General features: G+C 45.5%; 1 protein-coding gene across 2 annotated transcripts in view; it reads right to left on the bottom strand.

Moving 5' to 3' along the window:
- The window catches only part of DENND2A (DENN domain containing 2A), a 124,166-nt gene that overhangs the window by 70,967 nt on the left and 29,998 nt on the right, over window positions 1-23,201 (bottom strand). Inside the window, exons 2-3 of one of the 2 annotated variants that reach the window (XM_047763228.1) lie at window positions 16,801-16,902; window positions 12,346-13,503 (exon numbers count right to left, since the gene is read on the bottom strand). In XM_047763228.1, the coding sequence (XP_047619184.1) occupies window positions 12,346-13,503; window positions 16,801-16,874 (1,232 nt within the window). In that variant the 5' untranslated portion in view covers window positions 16,875-16,902. The remainder of the gene's footprint in view (window positions 1-12,345; window positions 13,504-16,800; window positions 16,903-23,201) is intronic. The other variant, XM_047763230.1, reaches the window with a different exon arrangement.

The raw sequence follows: 23,201 nt of genomic DNA, 5'->3' as shown, positions 1-23,201 counted from the left end.
TGAAATGAGTCAGAAAGACAAAGACAAATACCATATGATATCACTTATAACTAGAATCTAATATCCAGCACAAATGAACATCTCCTTAGAAAAGAAAATCATGGACTTGGAGAAGAGACTTGTGGCTGCCTGATGGGAGGGGGAGGGAGTGGGAGGGATGGGGAGCTTGGGCTTATCAGACACAACTTAGAATAGATTTACAAGGAGATCCTGCTGAGTAGCATTGAGAACTATGTCTAGATACTCATACTGCAACAGAACAAAGGGTGGGGGAAAAAATGTATACATGTAAAGATAACTTGATCCCCATGCTGTACAGCCGGGGGCGGGGGGGGGGGGGGAAAGCTCATCTTTCCCATATCAAATGATGTACCATATCGCTGATTAGCTAGCGTCCATTCTGTGTACAGACTACAGTGGTATTTAATACACCAACCCCATCAGCTGCTTAATGCCATTTTCGAGATTTAACAAAGCAGATTCAAAAGCCTATTCAAACTTCCTGGAAAAAAAAAAAAAAGGGCAGATGATCTAAACAGACAAGTCTCTAAGGAAGACATACAGAAGGCCAAAAAACACATGAAAAGATCTTCAATGTCACTAATTATTAAACAAATGCAAATCAAAACTTCTATGAAGTACCACATTAAACTAGCCAGAATGGCCATCATCAAAAAGTCTACAAACAGGGAGTTCCCATCACGGCTCAGGGGTTAATGAATCTGACTAGGAACCATGAGGTTTCGGGTTTGATTCCTGCCCTTGCTCAGTGGGTTAAGGATGCAGCATTGCCATGAGCTGTGGTGTAGGTCAGCGGCTATAGCTCCAATTAGACGCCTAGCCTGGGAACCTCCCTAAAAAAATACAAAAAGACAAAAAAAAATGCTACAAACAATAAATGCTGGGTAGGGTGTGGAGAAAAAGGAACCCTACTACACTGTTGGTGGGAATGAAATTGGTGCTACCACTATGGAAAACAGTATGGAGATTTCTCAAAAAGCTAAAAATAGAATCACCATTTGATCCATCAATTCCACTCCTGGGCATCTATTCAAAGGAAACCATGACTCGACAAGATACATGTACTCCAACAGTCACTGCAACACTATATACAATAGCCAAGACATGGAAGCAACCTAAATGTTTATCCAGAGGAGTGGTTAAAGACGATGTGGGCAGTTCCCTTCATGGCTTAGCAGAAACAAATCTGACTAGTATCCATGTGGATGCAGGTTCAATCCCTGGCCTTGCTCAGTAGGTTAAGGATGTAGTGTTGCCATGAGCTGAGGTGTAGGCTGCAGATGTGGCTTGGATCTGTTGTAACTGTGGAGCAGGCCAGTGGCTACAGCTCTGATTCGACCCCTAGCCTGGGAACCTCCATATGCTGCAGGTGCAGTCCTAAAAAGACCAAAAAAAAAAAAAAAGATGTGGTACATATACACAGTGGACTGTTACCCAGCCATAAAAACAAACGAAATAATGGCACTGGCAGCATCATGGATGGACCTAGAAATGATCATGCTAAGTGAAGTGAGTCAGACCATGACACACCATCGTCATATACTATCACTTATATGTAGAATCTAAAAAAAGGATAAACTGAACTTTGCAGAACAGATACTAACTCACGGACTTTGAAAAACTTATGTTTTCCAAAGGAGACGTTGTGGGTTTGGGATGGAAAATGCTATAAAACTGGGTTGTGATGATCACTGTACAACTAAAAATTGTAGTGAAATTCATTGAGTTAAAAAAAAAAATTCTCCCTTGCTGTAGAGTGGGAAAATAAAAAATAAATAAAATAAAATAAAATAAAATTATGAATAAAACAAACAAACAAACAAAAATTCTCCTGAAAATATCTATCTGAAGACCTGTTTTCCCAGAGCACAGAGGGCCTCACTCCTGATCTCCACCCTTGAACTCTTTCAGGGGGTGTTGAGGGTCAGCAGCTGCAGTGGCTCGTGATTCAGTTCATGGAGAGCCAGGTGACAAGTGCCCATCTCCAGGTCACATTACGTTAGCTAGAGTCCTCGGCATAAACACTACATCCATACACTAGGGAAGCTTCAAGCTGTTCGGAGACCACGGAACCACTCATTCAGTATTTACTGAAGACACTGACCGGTGCTTTTCTTGGATTAGCACATTTAAACATCACAACAATCTTGTGAAGGATTACTATTATTTCACACATGCTACGCATGAGAGTGCGGGTATGGAGACTTAAGGTAAATTGCTCAAAGTCACATTGGGAGAACCCAGGAAACTAGTTGGAGGCCGGAATTCTTACAAAGACAAGCATTAGGCAGAGCATGCACGGAGGGCAACACAGGAGGAGCACTGCAGTGACAACCCCAGATCAACACAGGTTGAGTTTCCAATGTTTTTCATTAGGTGCTTTAACTAATTTTCTATAGAAAACCATATTACCCATGACTGTGCCCATGTACGCCCCCTCTTTCTATTTTCCATAATGGAACTCAACTATACAATGAAGATATGCGATGAACCCTCATAGGGCAAAAAGGGGACAGAAGGGTGTCCCTTCATTAGGACCCGAGCAGTGTCTGCCACAATGTCAGGAAGCTCCACTCCCAGCAGCAGAGGGACAGGATGGTGGCCACTGCTTACAGGTAAAACCTTGACCTCCTGGGATTCCAGCACGACCCCGAGTGAGCTTGGCCTTTGCTTTGACTGCAGAAAGGGCTGCAGCTGTGCTCTGCCTTGCCATGGAGAAAGCATTTTAATGGTTTATTTTTTAAAAATCTCATTTGAGGGGAGTTCCTGCTGTGGCACATTGAGTTAAGGATCCGGCATTGCTGCAGCTGAGGCATGGATTCGATCCCCAGCCTGGGAACTTCCACATGCCACAGGCGCGGCCAAAAAAAAAAAAAAACAAAAACAACTCATTTGAGGCACCTATGAAGCAATATTTTATAGGTCAAATTTTAAAATGATACAATTATTATAAAATATTTATGAAATAACCTCTGTATAGTTCAAATGTTTTAATAATAAGTGCCCTAACAATAAAGATGTTTATATGCTAAAGGCTCTCCAAGTCCCAGCGGATGGCTCACTTGTTCGGAGCATATGACACAGTCAAGAATCTGGATCATCTTTTGGAGTTTGTTAGGCAGGGATGAGCCTGTAGGCGAAACGGCTGCTGTCAGACACCCTGGGATTTCAAGCTCTAGGTTGAAGGTCTTTTATGATCCTCCGTATTTTCAAGGACAAGATGCTAATATAAGATATCAGCTATATTTTGCATTTGATTCCTGACACATAAAAGGTACCACCAGTCTAAATAGCCTTAGAAAAGCCACTTTTAAAATATAACAAGCTTTCATTTAAAAAACAAAAGCTGATTAAAGAATGGTTATGCACATTGTAAAACTTTAACCTAATTTGCAAAAGAATTCATCACAGGATTTCTTAAATAGTAGTTCCAAGTCTGTATTAAAATTTTGATTTTCAGCTGGCTAACTCCTATACAGGAAGACTGACTGAAAGTCAAACTTTTTTTTTTAATGGCGACATCCACATCATATGGAAGTTCTTCAGGGATTGAATCCAAGCTGCAGCTGCAACCTATGCCCAGTGGTCTGGGCTGGGGATGGAACCCACACTTTCACAGCTACCTGGGCTGCTGCAATCAGGTTCTTAATCCACTGGGCCACAGCAGGAGCTCTGAGACAAACTCTTAAATCAACATGAAGCTACTGTCCGGCTAAAATCAAGGAGAAACCAGAAATCTTTACACGCCCAGCTTCTAGGGGCAGTGGGAAACAATTCCAGTTACAGAGTTTGATTTATCACCGTCCTGTGTTAGTAACATATTTGCAAGCATTAGCTTTAGGTGGTTGGCTCCTCCTCAGCACCATGTCTAAAATCTGCATAAATAACTACCTCTGGCGACTGCAGTCCTGGGTTCTGCGGCTCAAATAGGTGATGAGTGTCCCTGAAGGGGACAAATACGATTAAAGTAATCATCAAATCACTCGGCTAAGTATTATCCATAAAAATATTTTTTAACTTGAAAAAGAGATTTAATACCTTTATTTACATATTAACTTTGAGAGAAAGGAAATTATGAAATGCAAATGACAACCACATCCAAATTGGCTCTTCTCTCGCTTAAACATTTCCACATTTGTTCTATATCCAGCTGCAGGTTTTTGTTTTTGTTTGCTTTTTGAGGGCCACACTGCGGCATATGGAGGTTCCCAGGATAGGGGTCGCATCAGAGCTGTAGCCACCAGCCTACACCACAGCCACAGCAACGCAGGATCCCATACACATCTGTCACCTACACCACAGCTCACAGCAACACCGGATCCTTAACCCACTTACCCTAACCCTAACCCACTTAGCAAGCTCAGGAATCGAACCCGCATCCTCATGGATACTAGTCAGATTCATTTTCACTGAGCCACGATGAGAACTCCCCATCTGCATGTTTAATAAGCATCTTCTAAGGGTGGAATTAAACTCACAGCTGGTGATGCAAAGGTAAGAAGTTCCTGCCTCTTGGGAGCCCACAGCCTGGCAAAGGGCTGCAACCTCCTCTGGGGCTGAATTGCTTCCTGGGCCCTCAAATTATGTGATTTTGGTACTTCTTTTTTTTTCTTTTTTTTTTTTTTTTTTTTGGTCTTCTGTGTTTTTAGGGCCGCTCCCACAGCATATGGAGGTTCCCAGGCTAGGGGTCTAATCCGAGTTGTTGCTGCTGGTCTAACCCAGAGCCACAGCAACGCCAGATCAGAGCCGTGTCTGTGACCTACACCATAGCTCACAGCAATGCCAGATCCTTAACCCACTGAGTGAGGCCAGGGACCAAACCCGCAACCTCATGGTTCCTAGTTGGATTCGTTTCCACTTCGCCACAACAGGAAGTCCTGATTTTGGTGCTTCTTAGAGATCCTGTAATGATCTGACTGATCCACCGAAGCTTGCTTCAGTGGGTTGTAATTTATGCAATATCCAAATTTCAAGAACCAATACCAAATACTGTAATTTCAAGTAGTATTTTTTGTTATCTGTGACTTTTCCATATTTTTGTAAACGAAAAACAAACTGAAGAGCTCATCCTTCATCTCTGTTTAGATGACGGAGAAGCTCGAAATTAACAAATTCAAGTTGAACTCCTACTCCTATTACCCCCACTTCCCACTATAAGGACCAGCTCCTTCTCCAGTGCCACCCTCCCGGCAAAGGCCGTCACCACTGTCCACGTGTCTACGCCTCAACCCTGGAAATCCTGGCCAAGTTTCCCTCTCTGTTTCGGTCCACATCTAACCAATTAACAAGACTTCTATCTGCAAGATATCCCCGGGTCCATTCGCTTCTCTCAATCCTCACTGCAATTATAGTACAGGGTGACCCCAATGCTTCCCTGATTTCCTCCCACCCCCCAAATCTACCCACCCTGTCCACTGTACCCCTTCTGGTCTTCACGCTGCCACTGCTGCCTGAAAAATTCAAATCAGGCATTCCCACTGCTGCTCAGCGGTAACAAATCCAACAACGAGTATCCATGAGGATGTGGGTTCACTCTCTGGCTCACCGGGTCAGGGATCCAGCGTTGCCGTGAGCTGTGGTGTAGGTCACAGACATGGATCAGATCTGGTGTTGCTGTGGCTGTGGTGTAGGCCGACAGCTGAAGCTCTAATTGGACTCCCCAGCCTGGGAACTTCCATATGCCATGGAAGGTGGCTCTAAAAAGAAAAAAAAAAGCAAATCAGATTTTGTCCCTCCCCTTCTTAAAAACGTTCAAATGTTTCCCATTCTTCTCTGGTAACAAGCCAAAATCCTTGCCTAGTCTTCGGAAGGCCTCTGGGTCTCAGCTCACACCCCTCCTCCCTCCCCCTCTGGCCCACCTCTGCCTTTCAAGTCCTCCCACAGGCTAAAGTCTTTCGTTCCCCGAGGCCTTCGATTGTTTGTTCACTCAAACTGGACCCTCTTCTCCTACCCCACCCCTTCCTGGGAATCTCAGGCCTCTGCAAAAGTGTTACTTCCTCTCTGAGCAGGCCTTGTTTCCATGACATTCCCAGAGCACCACGGCTTCCTTACAGAACTGAGAGTGGTTGATTACATTACTGGTTGTATATTTCTTTTTTCCCACTTTTTAAGGCCGCACCCAGGGCACAACAGAGTTCCCAGGCTAGGGGTCAAATCAGAGCTATGGCTGCCGGCCTACACCACAGTCACAGCAACGTGGGATCCGAGCCTCGTTTGCAACCTACACCACAGCTCGTGGCAAAGCCAGATTCTTAACCCGCTGAGCGAGGCCAGGGATTGAACCCACATCCTCATGGATCCCAGTCGGGAATCATAAACTGCCGAGCCACAAAGGGAACTCCCACTAGTTGTGTGTTTCTAACTATTTATACAGTTGTGGCACGTAAGTTTCATGAAGGCCAGGTCTCAGTTTATCTTATTTATTGCTATATTCTAACATTACATAGGTCCACAGTAAATATTTGTTGCTTGAAAAAGTGAGTGAATATTTTAAAAGCTGGTTTTAATGACCATATTTACTGCTTATAATTTATCCCTACTTTGGGGTTAAAAGGGTTTTTTTAATTCTTTTAATCTGTATGCTTAGAGCTGATTTTTAGTCAATTGTTTTGAACCCATTTCCCCCAGAATCATTTTCAGCTGTATTTAAAGTAGCTTGGATAGGAGTTCCCGTCATGGCACAGCAGAAACGAATCCGGACTAGGAACCATGAGGTTGCAGGTTCAATCCCTGACCTCGTTCAGTGGGTTAAAGATCTGGTGTTGCCGTGAACTGTGGTGTAAGTTGCAGATGTGGCTCGGACATGGCATTGCTGTGGCTGTGGCGTAGGCTGGCAGCCGTAGCTCCAATTTGACCCCTAGCCTGGGCACCTCCATATACTGCAGGAGTGGCCCTAAAAAGCAAAAAAAAAAAAAAAAAAAAGTAGCTTAGATAGCCTGAGACCTAGCAACCACTTAAAACATCTTTTAGATGAGCTAGAAACCAGGGTTCCCAGGCTCTGACTCCCTTGTCCACTTCCAACTGCCATAGACTCTCTTTGTGCCTCCATCCCCAGTGACAAGGGGAAGCTCTGTCCTTGAGAAGGGCCATCATCCCACCAGGTGATCTGATAGGAGGCTAAGCAAGAGAATGCTTTTGTTAGCTCTGAGCTCACACTCTGTTGTTCGGTATCTCCTCCGTGGAGTGGTGTGACTCTGCACGTCGGTTTCCACCTGTCTCTATCCTGGATCCCCAAGAGAAATGTCAGAAGAAAAACCACCTCTAGCTGTCACTGTGCCTAAAGTCCAAGGAGAAGAAAGACACAACAATCACTGTTCTAACGCAGAATAACAATCACCCTCTCCACTCCCATCTCTTGGTTCTTCAATGCAGCTACTACTGGAAGAAACGAATTTACAAAATCAAGCTTCTCAGATGCTTTCAAACTAACTTTTGCTCTAAACTGCAAGTTCATCAAACAATTTGCCCCTTTGAGGATTTTGTTTTTATTTTATTTTATTTTTAGGGCCGTACCCACGGCACATGGAGGTTCCCAGGCCAGGGGTTGAATTGGAGCTGCAGCTGCTGGCCTATACCACGGCCACAGCAACGCCAGATCCGAGCTGCATCTGCGACCTACACCACAGCTCATGGCAACACCAGATCCCCAACCCACCAAGCAATGACGGGAATTGAACCTGCAACCTCATGGTTCCTAGTCGGATTCGTTTCCGCTGCGCCACAACAGGAACTCCTAAAGATTTTAAACATTCAGATTTTAGATACGGTAGTTAGAGTTGCCTCATGGGTGTTGTGGTGACTGAGACAGACTCAAAATGACAGGGACAGAGCACAGTATGGCTGGTGCATTAACGACTAAACCCATGAGAGCTGAGGGCCATACTGCCCAGCCACGCTGCCGTGAGGATCCCTATTAGTCTTAAAGCAGATGGAAATCATGGAATCAGTAACAGTCCTAGATGATTCCGCAGCCACGTAATGACTAAGGTTTCATGTCCTCAAAAAGCTCTGAAAGTCTTACACTAAAGCCCCAAGGAAAGGCTGAATCTATATGATGCCAAAATAATCCGCTGAAAAGTTGAAATTTTGGTCAACATAGTTACTTGGTTTCATAAAGATCTAAAAACTCTGTCATGTGATCAAATTAGACCAAAATTAAAAATGTGAATTCAAATTTTAAAAATTGGGGTGTACAGACACATGTGAATTCGGGATGCTGTGTGCACTTAAAAAATAATAACTTTTCTTGCTAAATGTCAGCCCTAAGGCATTCCTGCCGAAGTTATTAAGCGTATGCCATAAAACATACATAACCAAGTTAATGCTGCTGTAGGAATCTTATCTTTGGAATTTCCTGACATTTGAGGGTTACTCATTTTCCATTTTAGGATTGAAGGCATAAGTCCTTCCATTTAATTGCCTGGGGCTTTAGAGAAACGAAGAAAAGAGAGAAGAAAGGGACAGAAGGAGGAAGAGGAGAGAAAAAAGGAAAAAAGAGCGGAGAGAAATAGGAAGAGAGGAAGAAAAAGAAAAAGAAAATACATTTCCTTAAACCAAGAATCTGAATCCACGGTTTGGCTCTAGCTGAGGTGGACTCATCGGCCTGTGAAAAGAAGCTGAACACGTTCTTGAGGGCGCGCAGCCTGGCCGTGTAATTCTAAACCGTCATAACCTCGAAATCCTTAATCAGGTCTTTCTGCAACCTTGGCTTGGCTCTCCCGCCTCGGAGAGGCCAGTAAGTCTGCCAAATTCAGACTTGAGCCTTTTCTTTTCTTCTTTTTTTTCCGAGCGATAGGACCACAGTAAAGAGCACACTTTGTTTTTTAAGAGTAGAAAGCGAACATCTTGCCCCAATCACCTCCACTGCACTCTTTTAAACAAAACAAAAAAATCCAAGGCCAAAATTCTTAAAACACAGCTGATGCAACCATCTTCAAAGCGGCCAAGGAAAATTTCATCTTTGGACTGAAACTAAGTAACTTTAGCTGCTTTTAAAGAAAATGCTGGAAGACTGAAAAGAGCAGATGGTAGCTAAGACAGAAGAGATGATGGGAATAACCGATCACCAGGTTGATCTGTTTGCCCATCGATTACACAGCTGAAAGATTCCCGTTTCCCAGAACGAACCTGCTCCTGGGACAGGGGGCCTCTTTGGAGGAAGAGCCCAGAAAAGGCATAGAAGGGCTACTTTGGGGTAGCACTGGGGACAGGAGCAGAAAAGTCACAGGGTACTTGGGGTCCTGAGGTAGGCACTGGTTTGGGAAAGGCTTTATTTTTTTATTTTAATTTTAATTTTTGTCTTTTGTCTTTTTAGGGCTGCACCTGGGGCATATGGAGGTTCCCAGGCTAGGGGTCAAATGGGAGCTACAGCTGCTGGCCTAGGCCACAGCCACAGCCACGCCAGATCCGAGCCGCAAGTCTGCGACCTATACCACAGCTCATGGCAACACCAGATCTTTAACACACTGAGCAAGGCCAGGGATCAAACCTGCAACCTCATGGTTACTAGTCGGATTCATTTCCACTGCACCACAACAGGAACTCCGGGAAAGGCTTTAGAACTGGAGATGGATTCAAACTCTCTCACTACCTAAATGAAAGGAGTCTGTAAAATTTTCTCTATCACATAACACTGATAATAAAGCTTTTACTGGTAAAGCTGGTACAGTAAAAGCCAAGTATAGACCAGTCCCATTTATAGAATATCAATACAAAAATCCTAAATAGAATACGAGCACGTAGAAGACGGCAGTGCATTAAAAGAATAATGAACCAGAACTAAGTGCGGGGGGTGGATATAAAATGACCAAAGTGGCAGCAGTGGAGGAGTCAGAATCATGAAAATGCTTAAAGCCAGAAACAAAGGACTTTCTGATGAATTAGACTGGGGGTCGCGGGAAAAGAGAGCAATCAGAAATGACTCCTAGGTTTTTGGCCTAAGGAAAATGAAGAGTAATACCATTTAACAAGATAGCAACTGTTGGAGTTGCTGCTGTGGTGCAGTGGGTTAAGAAACCAACCACAGCGGCTCAGGTCTACAGAGGCTGCAGGTTCGACCCCTGGCCCAGGAACTTTTGCACATCGTGGGTGCAGCCAAAAAAAGAAAAGAAAAAAAAAAAAAAGCTAGCAACTATTCTAGGAGGAAACTATTAGTAGTGGCCTGGATTCAGAATTTAGGTTTGGATACGTTAAGTCCAAGCTATTAGATAACCAAAGGGAGACCTAAACAGGAGGTGACTACACACCCCTGAGGCTGGAGAGAGGCCTGGAGATACACATTGGGAGTTATAAGCCTGTAATCAACATCTAAAGCCATGGTCCTGGGAGAGATCATTAAGGGAGTGAGTATACAGGAATTCTCTTGTGGCTCAGCAGGTTAAGGATCCAGTATTGTCACTGCAGTGGCTTGAGTCACTGCTGTAGTGTGGGTTCAATCCCTGGCTTAGGAACTTCTGCATGCCACAGATGAGGCCAAAAAAAAACAAGTGTGCAGATGGAGGTGGGATGACTTGATCCTGGGATGGGGTGTGCATGGGTTGAGGGGGGGCCTTTATTCTTTTTTTTTTTTTTTCTTAGGGCCGCACCTGTAGTCTATGAAAGTTCCCAGGCTAAGGGTCAAATCGGAGCTACAGCTGCTGGCCTACACCACAGCCACAGCCACATGGGATCCAAGCTGCGTCTGCAACCTACACCACAGCTGATGGCACTGCCAGATACTTAACCCACTGAGTAGGGTCCAGGATTGAACCTGCAACCTCATGGATACCAGTCAGATTTGTTTCCGCTGAGCCACCATGGGAACTCTGGGGGGGTGGGGGAGGATGTTATTCTGACATGTAGAGGGAGAGGAAAACGGAGCTGAGAGGGAACAGCCAGTGGAGTATGACTATAGGAAAGCAGGTGGCCTGGAAGCCAAGTGAACACAGTGCTTCAAGGTGGTGCGACTCAAGCTGTTCCTCAAACACTAAGAGAGATCAGTTAGGAAAAGAACAGAGAACTGTTTGTAACTGGATTTAGCAAAACCAAGTCATAGGTGGACCTGCACCAGAGCAGTTCCAGAGTAAGTGGCGAGAGCCCAAGGGCAGTGAGTCAAGATAAAAGTTGGAGGTGAAGAAGTGATGGCGCTAGGTACAAAAACACTGTTTTGAGTTTTTCTCAGCAGCTGGTTTCCAGATTAGTAGGTATCAAACCAATGAGCACATTACAGAAATAGACTAGAAGAGTTCCCGTCGTGGCACAGTGGAAATGAATAGGACTAGTATCCATGAGGATGCAGGTTCGATCCCTGGCCTCGTTCAGTGGGTTAAGGATCCGGTGTTGTTGCCATGAGCTGCCGTGAGCTGTGGTGTAGGTCACAGACGCAGCTTGGATCCAATGTTGCTGTGGCTGCAGTGTAAGCCGGCAACTGTAGCTCTGACTGGACCTCTAGCCTGGGAACCTCCATATGCCATGGGTGTAGCCCTAAAAAGAAAAAAAAAAAAGAAAAGAAATAGACTAGAAAAAGACCAGATTTTACCTTCAGGCACTCTCATATTTTATTCACATGTTGTATTATTTTACTATTATATTTACCATGTGTGCATCTATATATAGGTATAAATGAGAAAACTAAGGCCTTGAGCAGTGAAGTAACTAGTTCAAGGTTACTCAGATCATGTTAGGGCCAGGGCAGAGCGGGCAGTGTGTTTCTAGAGCTTATACCAAGACAAAAACTGAAAGGAAGAGCCAGGAAAGACTAAGAGCACCACAGACTAGTTGGGAATGAGCATAATTTAGCATCAAATAATGGACTGCCAGTGTTACGCAGGTTTTAATTCTTGGTTACTGTATGAATTATAAGTACTTATCACATCCAAAGGATAATTTTTCAAAGCAAATACTCTTTTTTTGAGGCCAAGGGACACAAAACACGTGCATCAGTTATCACATTTTTAAGTTTAATCAGTGACCTATCTTAAGCTATGCATAGTCTCGACTAATGAAAAGATCTAACAGCTGAATAAATAATTAGGCTGAGGAGTTCCTGCCGTGGAACAGCGGAAACAAATCTGAATAGGAACCATGAGGTCGCAGGTTCAATCCCTGGCCTCACTCCGTGGGTTAAGGATCCAGTGTTGTTGCCATGAGCCGCGGTGTAGGTTGCAGACGTGGCTCGGATCCTGCGTTGCTGTGGCGTAGGACGGCAGCTGTAGCTCCGATTCAACCCCTAGCCTGGAAGCCTCTATATGCTGTGGGTGCGGCCCTAAAAAGCAAAAATAATAATCATAATAATAACAACAATTGGCTGAGAGGAGAACTGTGATGCAGCAGTCACGGGCCACCTACCTGTGATCAGCACTGGGTTTCGGTCTCCCATTCCACAGTCTTCTGTTCACAGAGGGAGGCGGCGGGGAGGAGGGCAGGGGCGGGGGAGGTAGAGAAGGCAGAGGAGGCAGGTTCCTTTTATCCTTCCTGAAGCTGATGCCGGGGTTCCCATCCTTGTCCCCTTCTCCATCATGTTTGAACGTTCTCCGGGGTTTGGGCAGGGGGTTGATGAAGGGTTTCGAGGGGGAGTCCTCCCTGTACCCACTCTCCAGGCTTGGATCGCAGGGCCTCCCGCAAGAGCCTTTCCTTTGCTCTGCAGCCTCGGGGGCCGCCTCCCTGGCTTCCAGGTCCAAGGGGTGGGCCCGGACTTCGGAGACGCTCCCGCTCCCACGGGGCTCAGGAAGGGGGTGCCCCTCCTCGGCCTTGTCCGGCAGGCAGTGGGGGGAATAACAAGTGCCTGGTAGCTGGGGATCCAACCCTGCAGACCCATCCTTCAGGGCTTGCTCAAGTTTCTTGACCTGATTCAGCACAGAGAGGCTGTCATTCTGAAAGCGCTGTTTGCTAAGACTTGGCTCCCGGCCTCTGGCCGCACGTGGAGCCAGCTCCCGGGCGGGCTGGCTTGGGTCTTGCCTCCCCTCTGCATCCCACGCCCTGACTTCCGCTGCCCCTTTATTCCTCGCATCCTCTTTACTCTCCGGGCCCAGTCTTGTTCCGTTCTGAGCCTCTCTGGCTCGAGTCCTTGCACCCTCGCTACCTCTCCTCTCCATCACACAGGACGGCAGGTAATCCTCTTGCCCGTCGGTTTTCCTGCCAGGGGCAGGAGCGGGCGACTCCCTTTTCCCTTCCCATTCTGATATCTTGTCCTTTATGCTGAGGGACTTGTGCCGGGCCCCACCTCGGGCAGGAGGGCAGGGGTTCTGAACACCACTGTGCTGCCTCTTGCCGGCCCTGCTGGTTCCTTTAGTGCTGAGATCCGAACCTGGGTCGCTGATGATCATATTTGAGCTGATCATGTTCTGCTGCAAACAGTCCACGCTCGACTCTGGCACTGAGTTGAGGAGGCTTTCCAGTGGGCTTCTTCGGAAGGGTAAATGCTGATCAGTCTCTAGGAAAGGAATGGAGGACTTAAGTGGCTGCCTTTGAGGGTCTTCCCCAGCCTTCGGACCTTCCACCTTGACCCTGAACAGAAAAGACAAACACTGGGTGAGGGATTCGTGGTTACTGTTCTTGACTAGTCATGGAGATTTGTTAGAACTTAGATATAAATGTCATATACTAGTTGCAAGCCATAGACATTGAAACCACCATCAAAAAATCACTTCATGTTCTTGAGGAGACATGAAGACATTAAAAATTATTTTGAGGAGTTCCTGTCGTGGCTCAGTGGTTAACGAACCTGACTAGGAGCCATGAGGTTGTAGGTTCGATCCCTGGCCTCGCTCAGTGGGTTAAAGATCCGGCGTTGCCGTGAGCTGTGGTGTAGGTCGCAGACGTGGATCCGATCTGGCGTTGCTGCGGCTGTGGTGCAGGCCAACAGCTGTAGTTCTGATTGGACCCCTAGCCTGGGAATCTCCACATGCTGAGAGTGCAGCCCTAAAAAGCAAAAACATTAAAAACATTATTTTGAAAGAAAAACAGAACATCTTAAATCATTCTAATGAGAATGGGAGGATCTGTGTTTGAAATGCAAAGCATTCTTCCATCAGAAAAGGTCAGGACGGAGCACATTGACCTTAGATGTGCCAAGATTAGCAAATACCCATGGACGGACTTCATGGTGCACGTTTTCTGAATACAAAGACTGATACATAGGAATTCGGAAACTCCGGTTAAGGTTCACATGAGGGATGAGTAATTAGCAAGTTCACACATCCCGTTACCATCTAGCTGTCTATTCCGGAGACTAACCCTGTTTATATAAAGACTTCTCCCTGGATTTGGGACATTAACATGTAAATTACGTTGCTCTTCTGGGTTGCACAGCATTAACCAGATGCTTGTGAAACTGCAAACAAATTTTCATATGTTAGATATGGTGACCAAAGCAGAATTCCCTATTTATTTATTTATTTTTAATTTTCAGGGCTGCACCTGAGGCACATGGAGGTTCCCAGGCCAGGGGGTCAAATCAGAGCTACAGCTGCCGGCCTACGCCACAGCCACAGCAAGCCTCATCTGCAACCTACACCACAACTCATGGCAACACCAGATCCTTAACCCACTGAGCAAGGCCAGGGATCGAACTTGCATATTCCTGAATACTAGTCAGATTCATTTCTTTCTTTTTTTTTTTTTTAATGTCTTTTTGCCTTTTCTAGGGCCACTCCCGCGGCATATGGAAGTTGCCAGGCTAGGGGTCCAATCGGAGCAGTAGCCACTGGCCTACACCAGAGCCACAGCAACTCGGGATCCGAGCTACGTCTGGGACCTACACCACAGCTCATGGCAACACTGGGTCCTTAACCCATTGAGCAAGGCCAGGGATCGAACCCGCCACCTCATGGTTCCTAGTAGGATTTGTTAACCATTGTGCCACGATGGGAACTCCCAGATTCATTTCTGCTGCACCATGACAGGAACTCCAGAATTCCCTATTTAAATAATCAATTATCAGTTACAACATAGTGATTACAAAAAAGAAACAAATTTTTAATTGTCCTGTCACCACTGACAACATTAGCATGAATTCAGATTTTAATCAGAATCAAAGTATCAGTTTGTTATTTTACTGAGAGTTCAAGAGGCAGAAATTGGAGTTTTTGCTGTGGCACAGTGGGTTAAGAATCTGCCTGCAGTGGTGTAGGTCACTATGGAGATGCTGGTTCACTTCCCAGACCAGTGCAGTGGGTTAAAGGCTCTGGTGTTGCCGCGGCTGTGGCTCGGATTCAATCCCTGGCCCAGGGAACTTCCATTTGCTTTGGGTGTAGCCGTTTAAAAAAAAAAAAGAAAGAAAGAAAAGAAAGGCGGAAATTAAAGTCTTCGTTCTCACTGTGCTAGAGGCAAGATGAAGAGACAGGACACACAAAAACAGAATTCAGATTCGTTCATGCCTAGTGACAACTGATGATATAATATAGAATCATTAATATCATATGTACCATTAAACAATAGTAAGAGTAGATAAATATATGGCTTTAGAATCAGAGGGACCTGGGTTTGGACCTTGGCTCCGTTTTTTTCATCTTAAAATACGAACTCCTTTTTTTTTTTTTTTTTGTATTTAAGAACTCTTAAAGTAAGAGTTCCCGCTGTGGCTCAGTGCTAACGAACCTGACTAGTATCCATGAGGATGAGGGTTCGATCTCTGGCGTCATTGTGAGCTGTGGTGTAGGTCACAGACACAGCTCGGGTCTGGTGTGGCTGTGGCTGTGGTTGTGGTTGTGGCCAGCAGCTACAGCTCCAATTCAACTCCTAGCCAGAGAATTTCCATTTGCAGCAGGTGCAACGCTAAAAAGCAAAAAGAAAAAAAGAACCAAAGAGCCCCATCTCCCTTCTCTAGACTTTATGGGTGCAGTGGCCAAATCTATCTTATTTGCTATGCCCAGTACATAGTAGGTAGTCAATAAATAAAATGACTAAATGCACAAGTCAGTATAAATAATGTGCCCACAGCACATAAGTCTTGACATCAATAAACAATAACCAGTGTTAGATGATTATACTTATTATCTAAGATCCCCAACAGTTAGAGGCCCCCTCTAAAAACTGAAGAGGACAAAAAAAAAGACAAAAAATAAAAATAAAAATAAAAGAGTTCCTGTTGTGACTCAGTGGTTAATGAATCCGACTAGGAACCATGAGGTTGCGGGTTTGATCCCTGGCCTTGCTCAGTGGGTTAAGGATCCGGCGTTGCCATGGCTCTGATGTAGGCCAGCGGCTACAGCTCCGATTAGACCCCTAGACTGGGAACCTCCATATGTCAAGGGAGTGGCCCTAGAAAAGACAGAAATAAATAAATAAATAAACAAACAAATAAATAAATAAATAAATAAAATAAAAACTGAAGAGGTAAAAAAAAAAGACTAGCCTGCTGGAAAACCTTGCTGGAATTACAAAGCTCAAGCAAGAACAGTAGGACGATGAAACCAGGAGCAGCGTGCCTTCTCCACATGGCTGCTGCACCCCAAAATTTCTCGAGTTTCTATTTCCAGGATTCTATGGAATCCCCAGAAAGCACTCTGGACTGGATGCCTAGTTGTGAACAGCTCAGTGGGGCCAACTTCCCTGCAGAATATGAGTGGGTATCAGAGGAAAGGGTTCCATCTGGGGAGAAAACAGCCCTGGTTGTGGGTTGTTAACTGGGCATAGTGCACGGAGATGATGAGTTACCAGAGGCTCATCACAAGGACTTAGAAAAGAAGTTCAGCCTCTTAGTTCAGGGAGGTGGGGTCAGTGGGGAGGGAAAGGCAGTCGAGAAAGGAAGGAGACTGAGAATCTGGGCCAACTTCTGCACTCGAGGAGGAAAACAGTTCTTACTTGTCAGCCAACTTGTAGCCCAGGTTTTCAGTCTGGCTGTGGTTGCCCTTGGCCGGCCTGCACACTGTCATCATGTCAGCACTGAGAAGAGCTCCAAGTCGCCTGGGGAAACAGGGATGCCGCTCAATGAACCATGGCAGCTAATCTAGGGCCCGAGCCCCAACTATTTATCCCTGATCGGTTCCACCCAGGAGCACAGGTGACAGGGATGCACCAGGCAGAACCCCTGACCCACAAAGCGGGTGGTGGCAACGGCACAGAATCCTGAGGTCCTCTCAGATTCAGACCCCAGCCAATGCTTCTATAACCTTCGAAAGTAAAACAGAAGTATCAGCAGAACTTGACACTTTTTTAAGACTTTGTAAGAACCTGTGATGAGTTAACAGCCCGCAAAGAAGAGAACAACTGTTAGTTTACTGGAAACAAGAAATAAACCACCTGCTAAATGAAAATGCCTACACAGAGGTACTCTACTCTTCTGCTGCCCTGAGGTGTAAACTTACACCACCTTTGGCTGTGGAGCCTCTCCCAGCAGTTCCAAACCCAGGAAGAAGAAAGGCCTAGCCACCAGGTCATCTGTCTGGGCTAAAGAAAACTAGGAGATGATCCCAGCAAAATCAGGAATCCCGGTGAACATCTCAAACCTGAAAGATGCTAAGGACTGGGTGGACACCAAAGCAGCAGCCTCAGCGGAACAGTAGCAGCTTTAAAACACTCTAGTGCTTGACATCCAGACGAACTGAATGAAGTAACTGATTAAAATGTACTACGTCAATAGCAAATCTCTGGAGAACTCTGTCTCTCAGCTTTGAGGACAAGCAGACACTGATCAGGTGGAAGTGGCTAGAAAGATGAGCCCCACTGGCAAATGCCAATAGGATGGTACGCGCAGTTCTTCTACATGAATACGCAGTATTGAGACACCGGAGATTCACATGTCTTTTTCTTGTCTTTTCTTTTCTTTCTTTTTTTTTTTTTCCAGTCTTTTTGTCTTTCTAGGGCTGCACCCAAGGCATATGGAGGTTCCTAGACTAGGGGTCCAATTGGAGCTATAGCCGGCAGCCTATATCACAGACACATCAACACCGGATCCGAGCCAAGTCTGCGACCTACACCACAGCTCACAGCCACGCCAGATCCTTAACCCACTGAGCAAGGCCAGGGATCGAACATGCGTCCTCATGGATGCTAGCTGGGTTTGCTAACTGTTGAGCCATGACAAGAACTCCTCACACACCTTTTTCATTGAACTTCCTAGGAATCTCTCTCCCAAAGCCTTCTCAGGTTTCCAAGATTCTGGTCCTCTCTTCCAGGATGGTTTACCTGCCAAGTGACAGGGTGGCTGCCCAAGGCCCTGGCTGGGCATCCTCTCCCCCAAGAAATCAAAGGGCTGGGCTTTAAGACATGAGTTTACCTCTTGGTAACAAGGTGAGGGAGGCTAGAGGGAGAGAGAGACAAAGAAAAGAAGAGTGGGAGTTCCCGTCGTGGCGCAGTGGTTAACAAATCCGACTAGGAACCATGAAGTTGCGGGTTCCATCTCTGCCCTTGCTCAGCGGGTTAACGATCCGGCATTGCTGTGAGCTGTGGTGTAGGTTGCAGATGCAGCTCGGATCCCGCGTTGCTGTGGCTCAGGTGTAGGCTGGTGGCTACAGCTCCAATTCAACCCCTAGCCTGGGAACCTCCATATGCCATGGGAGCGGCCCAAGAAATAGCAAAAAGACAAAAAAAGAAAAAGAAAAGAGTGGAAGAAAAAAAAAGAGTTCCCATCGTGGCTCGGTGGAAACAAATCTGACTAACATCTAAAAGGACGAAGCTTCAAGCCCTGGCCTCGTTCAGTGGGTTAAGGATGCGGCGCTGGACTGAGCTGTGCTGTAGGTCACAGATGCGGCTCAGATCTGGCGTTGCTGTGGCTGTGGTGTAGGCCAGCAGCTGTAACTCTGATTTGACCCCAGCCTGGGAACCTCCATATGTGTGGGTGTGGCCCTAAAAAGACAAAAAAAAAAAAAAAGTGAACATGGGTGACAAATTAAAAAGAGGGAGGTGGAGGTCCCACTCTGGTGCAATGAGATTGAAGGCATCTTGGGAGCTGCTGGGATGCAGGTTCAATCCCAGGCCCAGCACAGTGGGTTACTGTAGCTGCTGCAGCTGCAGCTTAGGTTGAGACTGTGGCTCTGATCTGATCCCTGGCCCGGAAGCTCCACATGGCTGCAGGGCGGCCAAAAATGACAAAAATAAATAAATAAATAAAATTAAAAGAGGGAGGTTAGGAAATGGTGAGCTGAAGGAGCATCAAGAGAAACAGTATGGGAAGGACGATGGAGCTTGGGCTTGCCCACGGAACTCACATGTCCCCTTGCCCAGGGAATGGCCCTCTGCACGCTGGAGTCATCAGTACTGAAAGCAAGCCCAGTTCTTTGAAGAAGCCAGGCCCCAAGGGCCCTGCCCTCATGTTAGGGAGGAGAGCCCTGAAAGGCCTTTCAGGGACAGGAAGGAACTCATTGCCCCTCTCATGATGCTCTGCAAAGCTTCTGGAGCCTCTCCATTCAGCTGGGCTGACGGACACTGCTCTTCTGTCCTGCATTTGGCAGAAGGCCCCAGGGACTCAAGGAGAAGAGCCACTCCCCACTGCCCTCCGCACATCTGCACTCGGCCTCCACACGGCCCAAGCCCACGGTCATGCAGCCTTGTTCCACGTGAGCAGGGCCTCTCTCTAGCCCCTCTTCTTGCCAGCTGGCACCCTCTAAACTGGCACTACGCATCAGTGCCCGGCCCTGTGCAGGAGGCTGTGGGGATCCAAAGATGAGGGAGGCATGGTGTCCCGCCCTAGAGAGAGCACCAGGACTATGCCTGGGTCACGACCAGCCCCATGACCCGCTCTCTCCCCAAGGGAACCGTTCCCCTGTGCTTCCCAGGAAGCCTTAGCTTTTTCAAAGAGCACAAAGCCCACTGTGTCTAAAGCACAGAGAGCTGTGTATGAACTCTGAGGTTAAAGATCCCGAGAAGCACTTAAACAACATGGCACTTAAGTGAACTTGACCCCCATCGGGCAGTAATAATTTCCAGTCCGAAAGAAACAGCTGATACCACAGCCTGACAAGCAAGTTGGAGGGGGCTTCAGGGGCTGGAGTTGACAGGAGCACAGAAGCCCCGGCACAATCAGCAATCAGTTTCCCACCATCTCTGAACTCACAGAAGAGGAGAAAATGCTTCTCCCGCAAAACCTGGACTCTTTCCTAGTGTCTCTGAGTTTAAAGGTCCTTAATCAGGTGACAAGCCTAATTTGCAAGGGGGGAGTAGTCTGTGACTTAAATTTTTTTTTTTTTTTTGTCTTTTTCCCATTTCTTGGGCCGCTCCCACGGCATATGGAGGTTCCCAGGCTAGGGGTCTAATCAGAGCTGTAGCTGCCAGCCTACGCCAGAGCCACAGCAACTCGGGATCCAAGCCGCGTCTGTGACCTACACCCCAGCTCACGGCAACACCGGATCCTTAATCCACTGAGCAAGGCCAGGGATCAAACCCTCAACCTCATGGTTCTTAGTCAGATTCATTAACCACTGTGCCACGACAGGAACTCCTGTGACTTAAATTATCAAGATAAACTTGGCTATCACTTTCACAGGCCTGAGACTGCAAGACAGAACTGTTTCCCAAAGTGTGGTTCACCCAGGATCTGAACCAGTCACACCAGGAATCCTATCAGACACGGAGATTCCTGAGCGCCTTTCCCATTGCCAAAACCAACTGACTAGGGGCCAGCCTGGAATCTGCACTTCAATACAGTAAATCAAAGGCCTCAGGTGATTTTTATATAACTCACGTTTCTTTATTTCTTCCTAGACAGTATGGCCTCGTGATCCAACAGACTGGCTCAGGAGATATGACGGAATGCGTGACTACGAATAACACATCTTCCCACTCCGCGGACACAAAAACAGAACTTCCCATTCACCAGATGTGCTTAACTGCTACAAATAATTTTAGTTAGAATGAAAATGTCATACACAATTTTAAAGCTAATTTTAAATCAAAGAAGGAGGGGGAGGAGGAGGAAGGGGAGGAAGAGGAGGGAGAGGAAGAGGAAAGTTCATAGGTTTTTTTGGACATTTGAACATTTCCATTAAGTTTTTTAAACTGCCTTACAAATTGAAGATGTTTTTTAAATTGAGCATCTCTAGCTGATTATGTTTATCAATTTAGTCTTAATTGAATCCTGTTTTTCTTCTTGCTAAAGTGAATACTATAGGAGTTCCCACTGTGGCGCAGCGGAAACGAATCCAACTAGGAACCATGAGGTTGCAGGTTCCGTCCCTGGCCTCGCTCAGTGGATTAAGGATCCGGCATTGCTGTGAGCTGTGGTGTAGGTCGCAGACTCAGCTCAGATCTGGCGTTGCTGTGGCTCTGGTGTAGACTACAGCTCAGATTAGACCCCTAGCCTGGGAACCTCCTTATGCCATGGGTGCGGCCCTGAAAAGACAAAAAAATAAAAATAATAAAGTGAATACTGCAAAATCTGTTCTTGACGCAAAAGTTCTCTTGGATGGAATACTACTCAGCCATAAAAAAGAACAAAATAATGCCATTTGCAGCAACATGAATAGAACTGGAGACTCTCATACTGAGTGAAGTAAGTCAGAAAGAGAAAGACAAATACCATATGATATCACTCATATCTGGTATCTAATATACAGCACAAATGAACCTTTCCACAGAAAAGAAAATCATGGACTTGGAGAATAGACTTGTGGTTACCCAGGGGGAGGAGGAAGGAGTGGGAGGAATTGGGAGCTTGGGGTTAACAGATGCAAACTATTGCTTTTAGAATGGACTAACAATGAGATCCTGTTGTGTAGCACTGAGAACTATGTCTAGATACTTATATCACAGCACGACAATGGGAGAAAAAATTATTTATACATGTATGTGTAATTGGGTCCTCATGCTGCACAGTGGGGGGGGGGGAAATGTAATTAAAAGAAAAAGAAAATGCATGCCAAAAAAACCCCAAAAAAACAAAAAAACATTCTCTTGGGCATCAATGTCAAACTAATTGGAAGGCTCAGGTGAAGTTAGGAAGTAATGGGAGTCTTCTCAGCTTTTAATCTGTTAGGAACTCCCTTCTAATGTCTCAACCTGTTACTCCTAATTACTTCTCTGAATTACCTATAGAGCAGTCACAATGAAATGCTTCTGGACAGTTTCAAAAGCCCACAAAAAATGTAATTGTTCCAGAATGACATTACTAAACCAAAATGTAATATTATCTTGTAACTCCTTTAAGTTTACCCACTAAAGCTTAAAATTCCAGCCTGATCTCTGAAAACATCTTTGTGTGTGTGTGTGTGTATTTAGGGACTCGCCTGTGGCATATGGAAGTTTCCAGAATAGGGGTTGAATCAGAGCTGCAGCTGCTGGCCTACACCAGAGCCACAGCAACACCAGATATGAGCCACATCTGAGGCCTATGCCTGATCAAACCCACATCCTCATGGACACTATGTGAGCCACAACAGGAATTCCTGAAAAAACATTTTTAAAAAGGGGCTTGGAGTACTAAAAACCATTTTTTAAAAGGGGCTTGGAGTACTAAAAACCATTTTTAAAAAGGGGCTTGGAGTACTAAATGTGAGAGCATTAATTTTAAAGTAAGTATCTCCCACAAAAGAGTCAAGATTTTATACTTTGAGACAAATGATTACGAAGACACAACCATTCATACTTATGGGATGCTGCAAAAGCAGTGCTTAGAGGGAAATTCATAGCAATAAAGACCTTCCTCAAAAAAGAAAAATCTCAAATCGACAACTTAACCCACCACCTAAATGAATTAGAAAAAGAAGAACAAACAAAACCTAAAGTCAGCAGAAGGAAGAAAATCATAAAGATCAGAGAGGAAATTAATAAAATAGAGATTCAAAAAACAATAGAAAAAAATCAATAAAACCAAGAGCTGGTTCTTTGAAAAGGTAAACAAAATTGACAAACCTCTGGCCAGACTTACCAAGAAGAGGAGAGAAAAAACCCAAATAAGAAATGAAGGAGGAATCACAACAGATACTGCAGAAATACAAAAAACTATAAGAGAATACTATGAACAATTATATGCCAACAAATTTGACAACCTAGAAGAAATGGACAACTTTTTAGAGACTTACAGCCTGCCAAAACTGAATCAAGAAGAAATAGATAAACTGAACAGACAGATCACTAGAAATGAAATTGAATATGCAATAAAAACACTCCCTACAAATAAAAGTGCAGGACTAGATGGCTTCACAGGCTAATTCTACCAAACATACAAAGACGAACTTATACCCATCCTCCTTAAACTTTTCCAAAAGGCTGAAGACGAAGGAACACTCCCAAAGACATTCTATGATGCCACCATCACCCTAATACCAAAA

The sequence above is a fragment of the Phacochoerus africanus genome, chromosome 16, assembly GCF_016906955.1.
Source record: "Phacochoerus africanus isolate WHEZ1 chromosome 16, ROS_Pafr_v1, whole genome shotgun sequence".
Taxonomy (NCBI): domain Eukaryota; kingdom Metazoa; phylum Chordata; class Mammalia; order Artiodactyla; family Suidae; genus Phacochoerus; species Phacochoerus africanus.
Note: the sequence above shows the minus strand (reverse complement) of the source record. Positions and strands in the feature narration are given on the sequence as shown.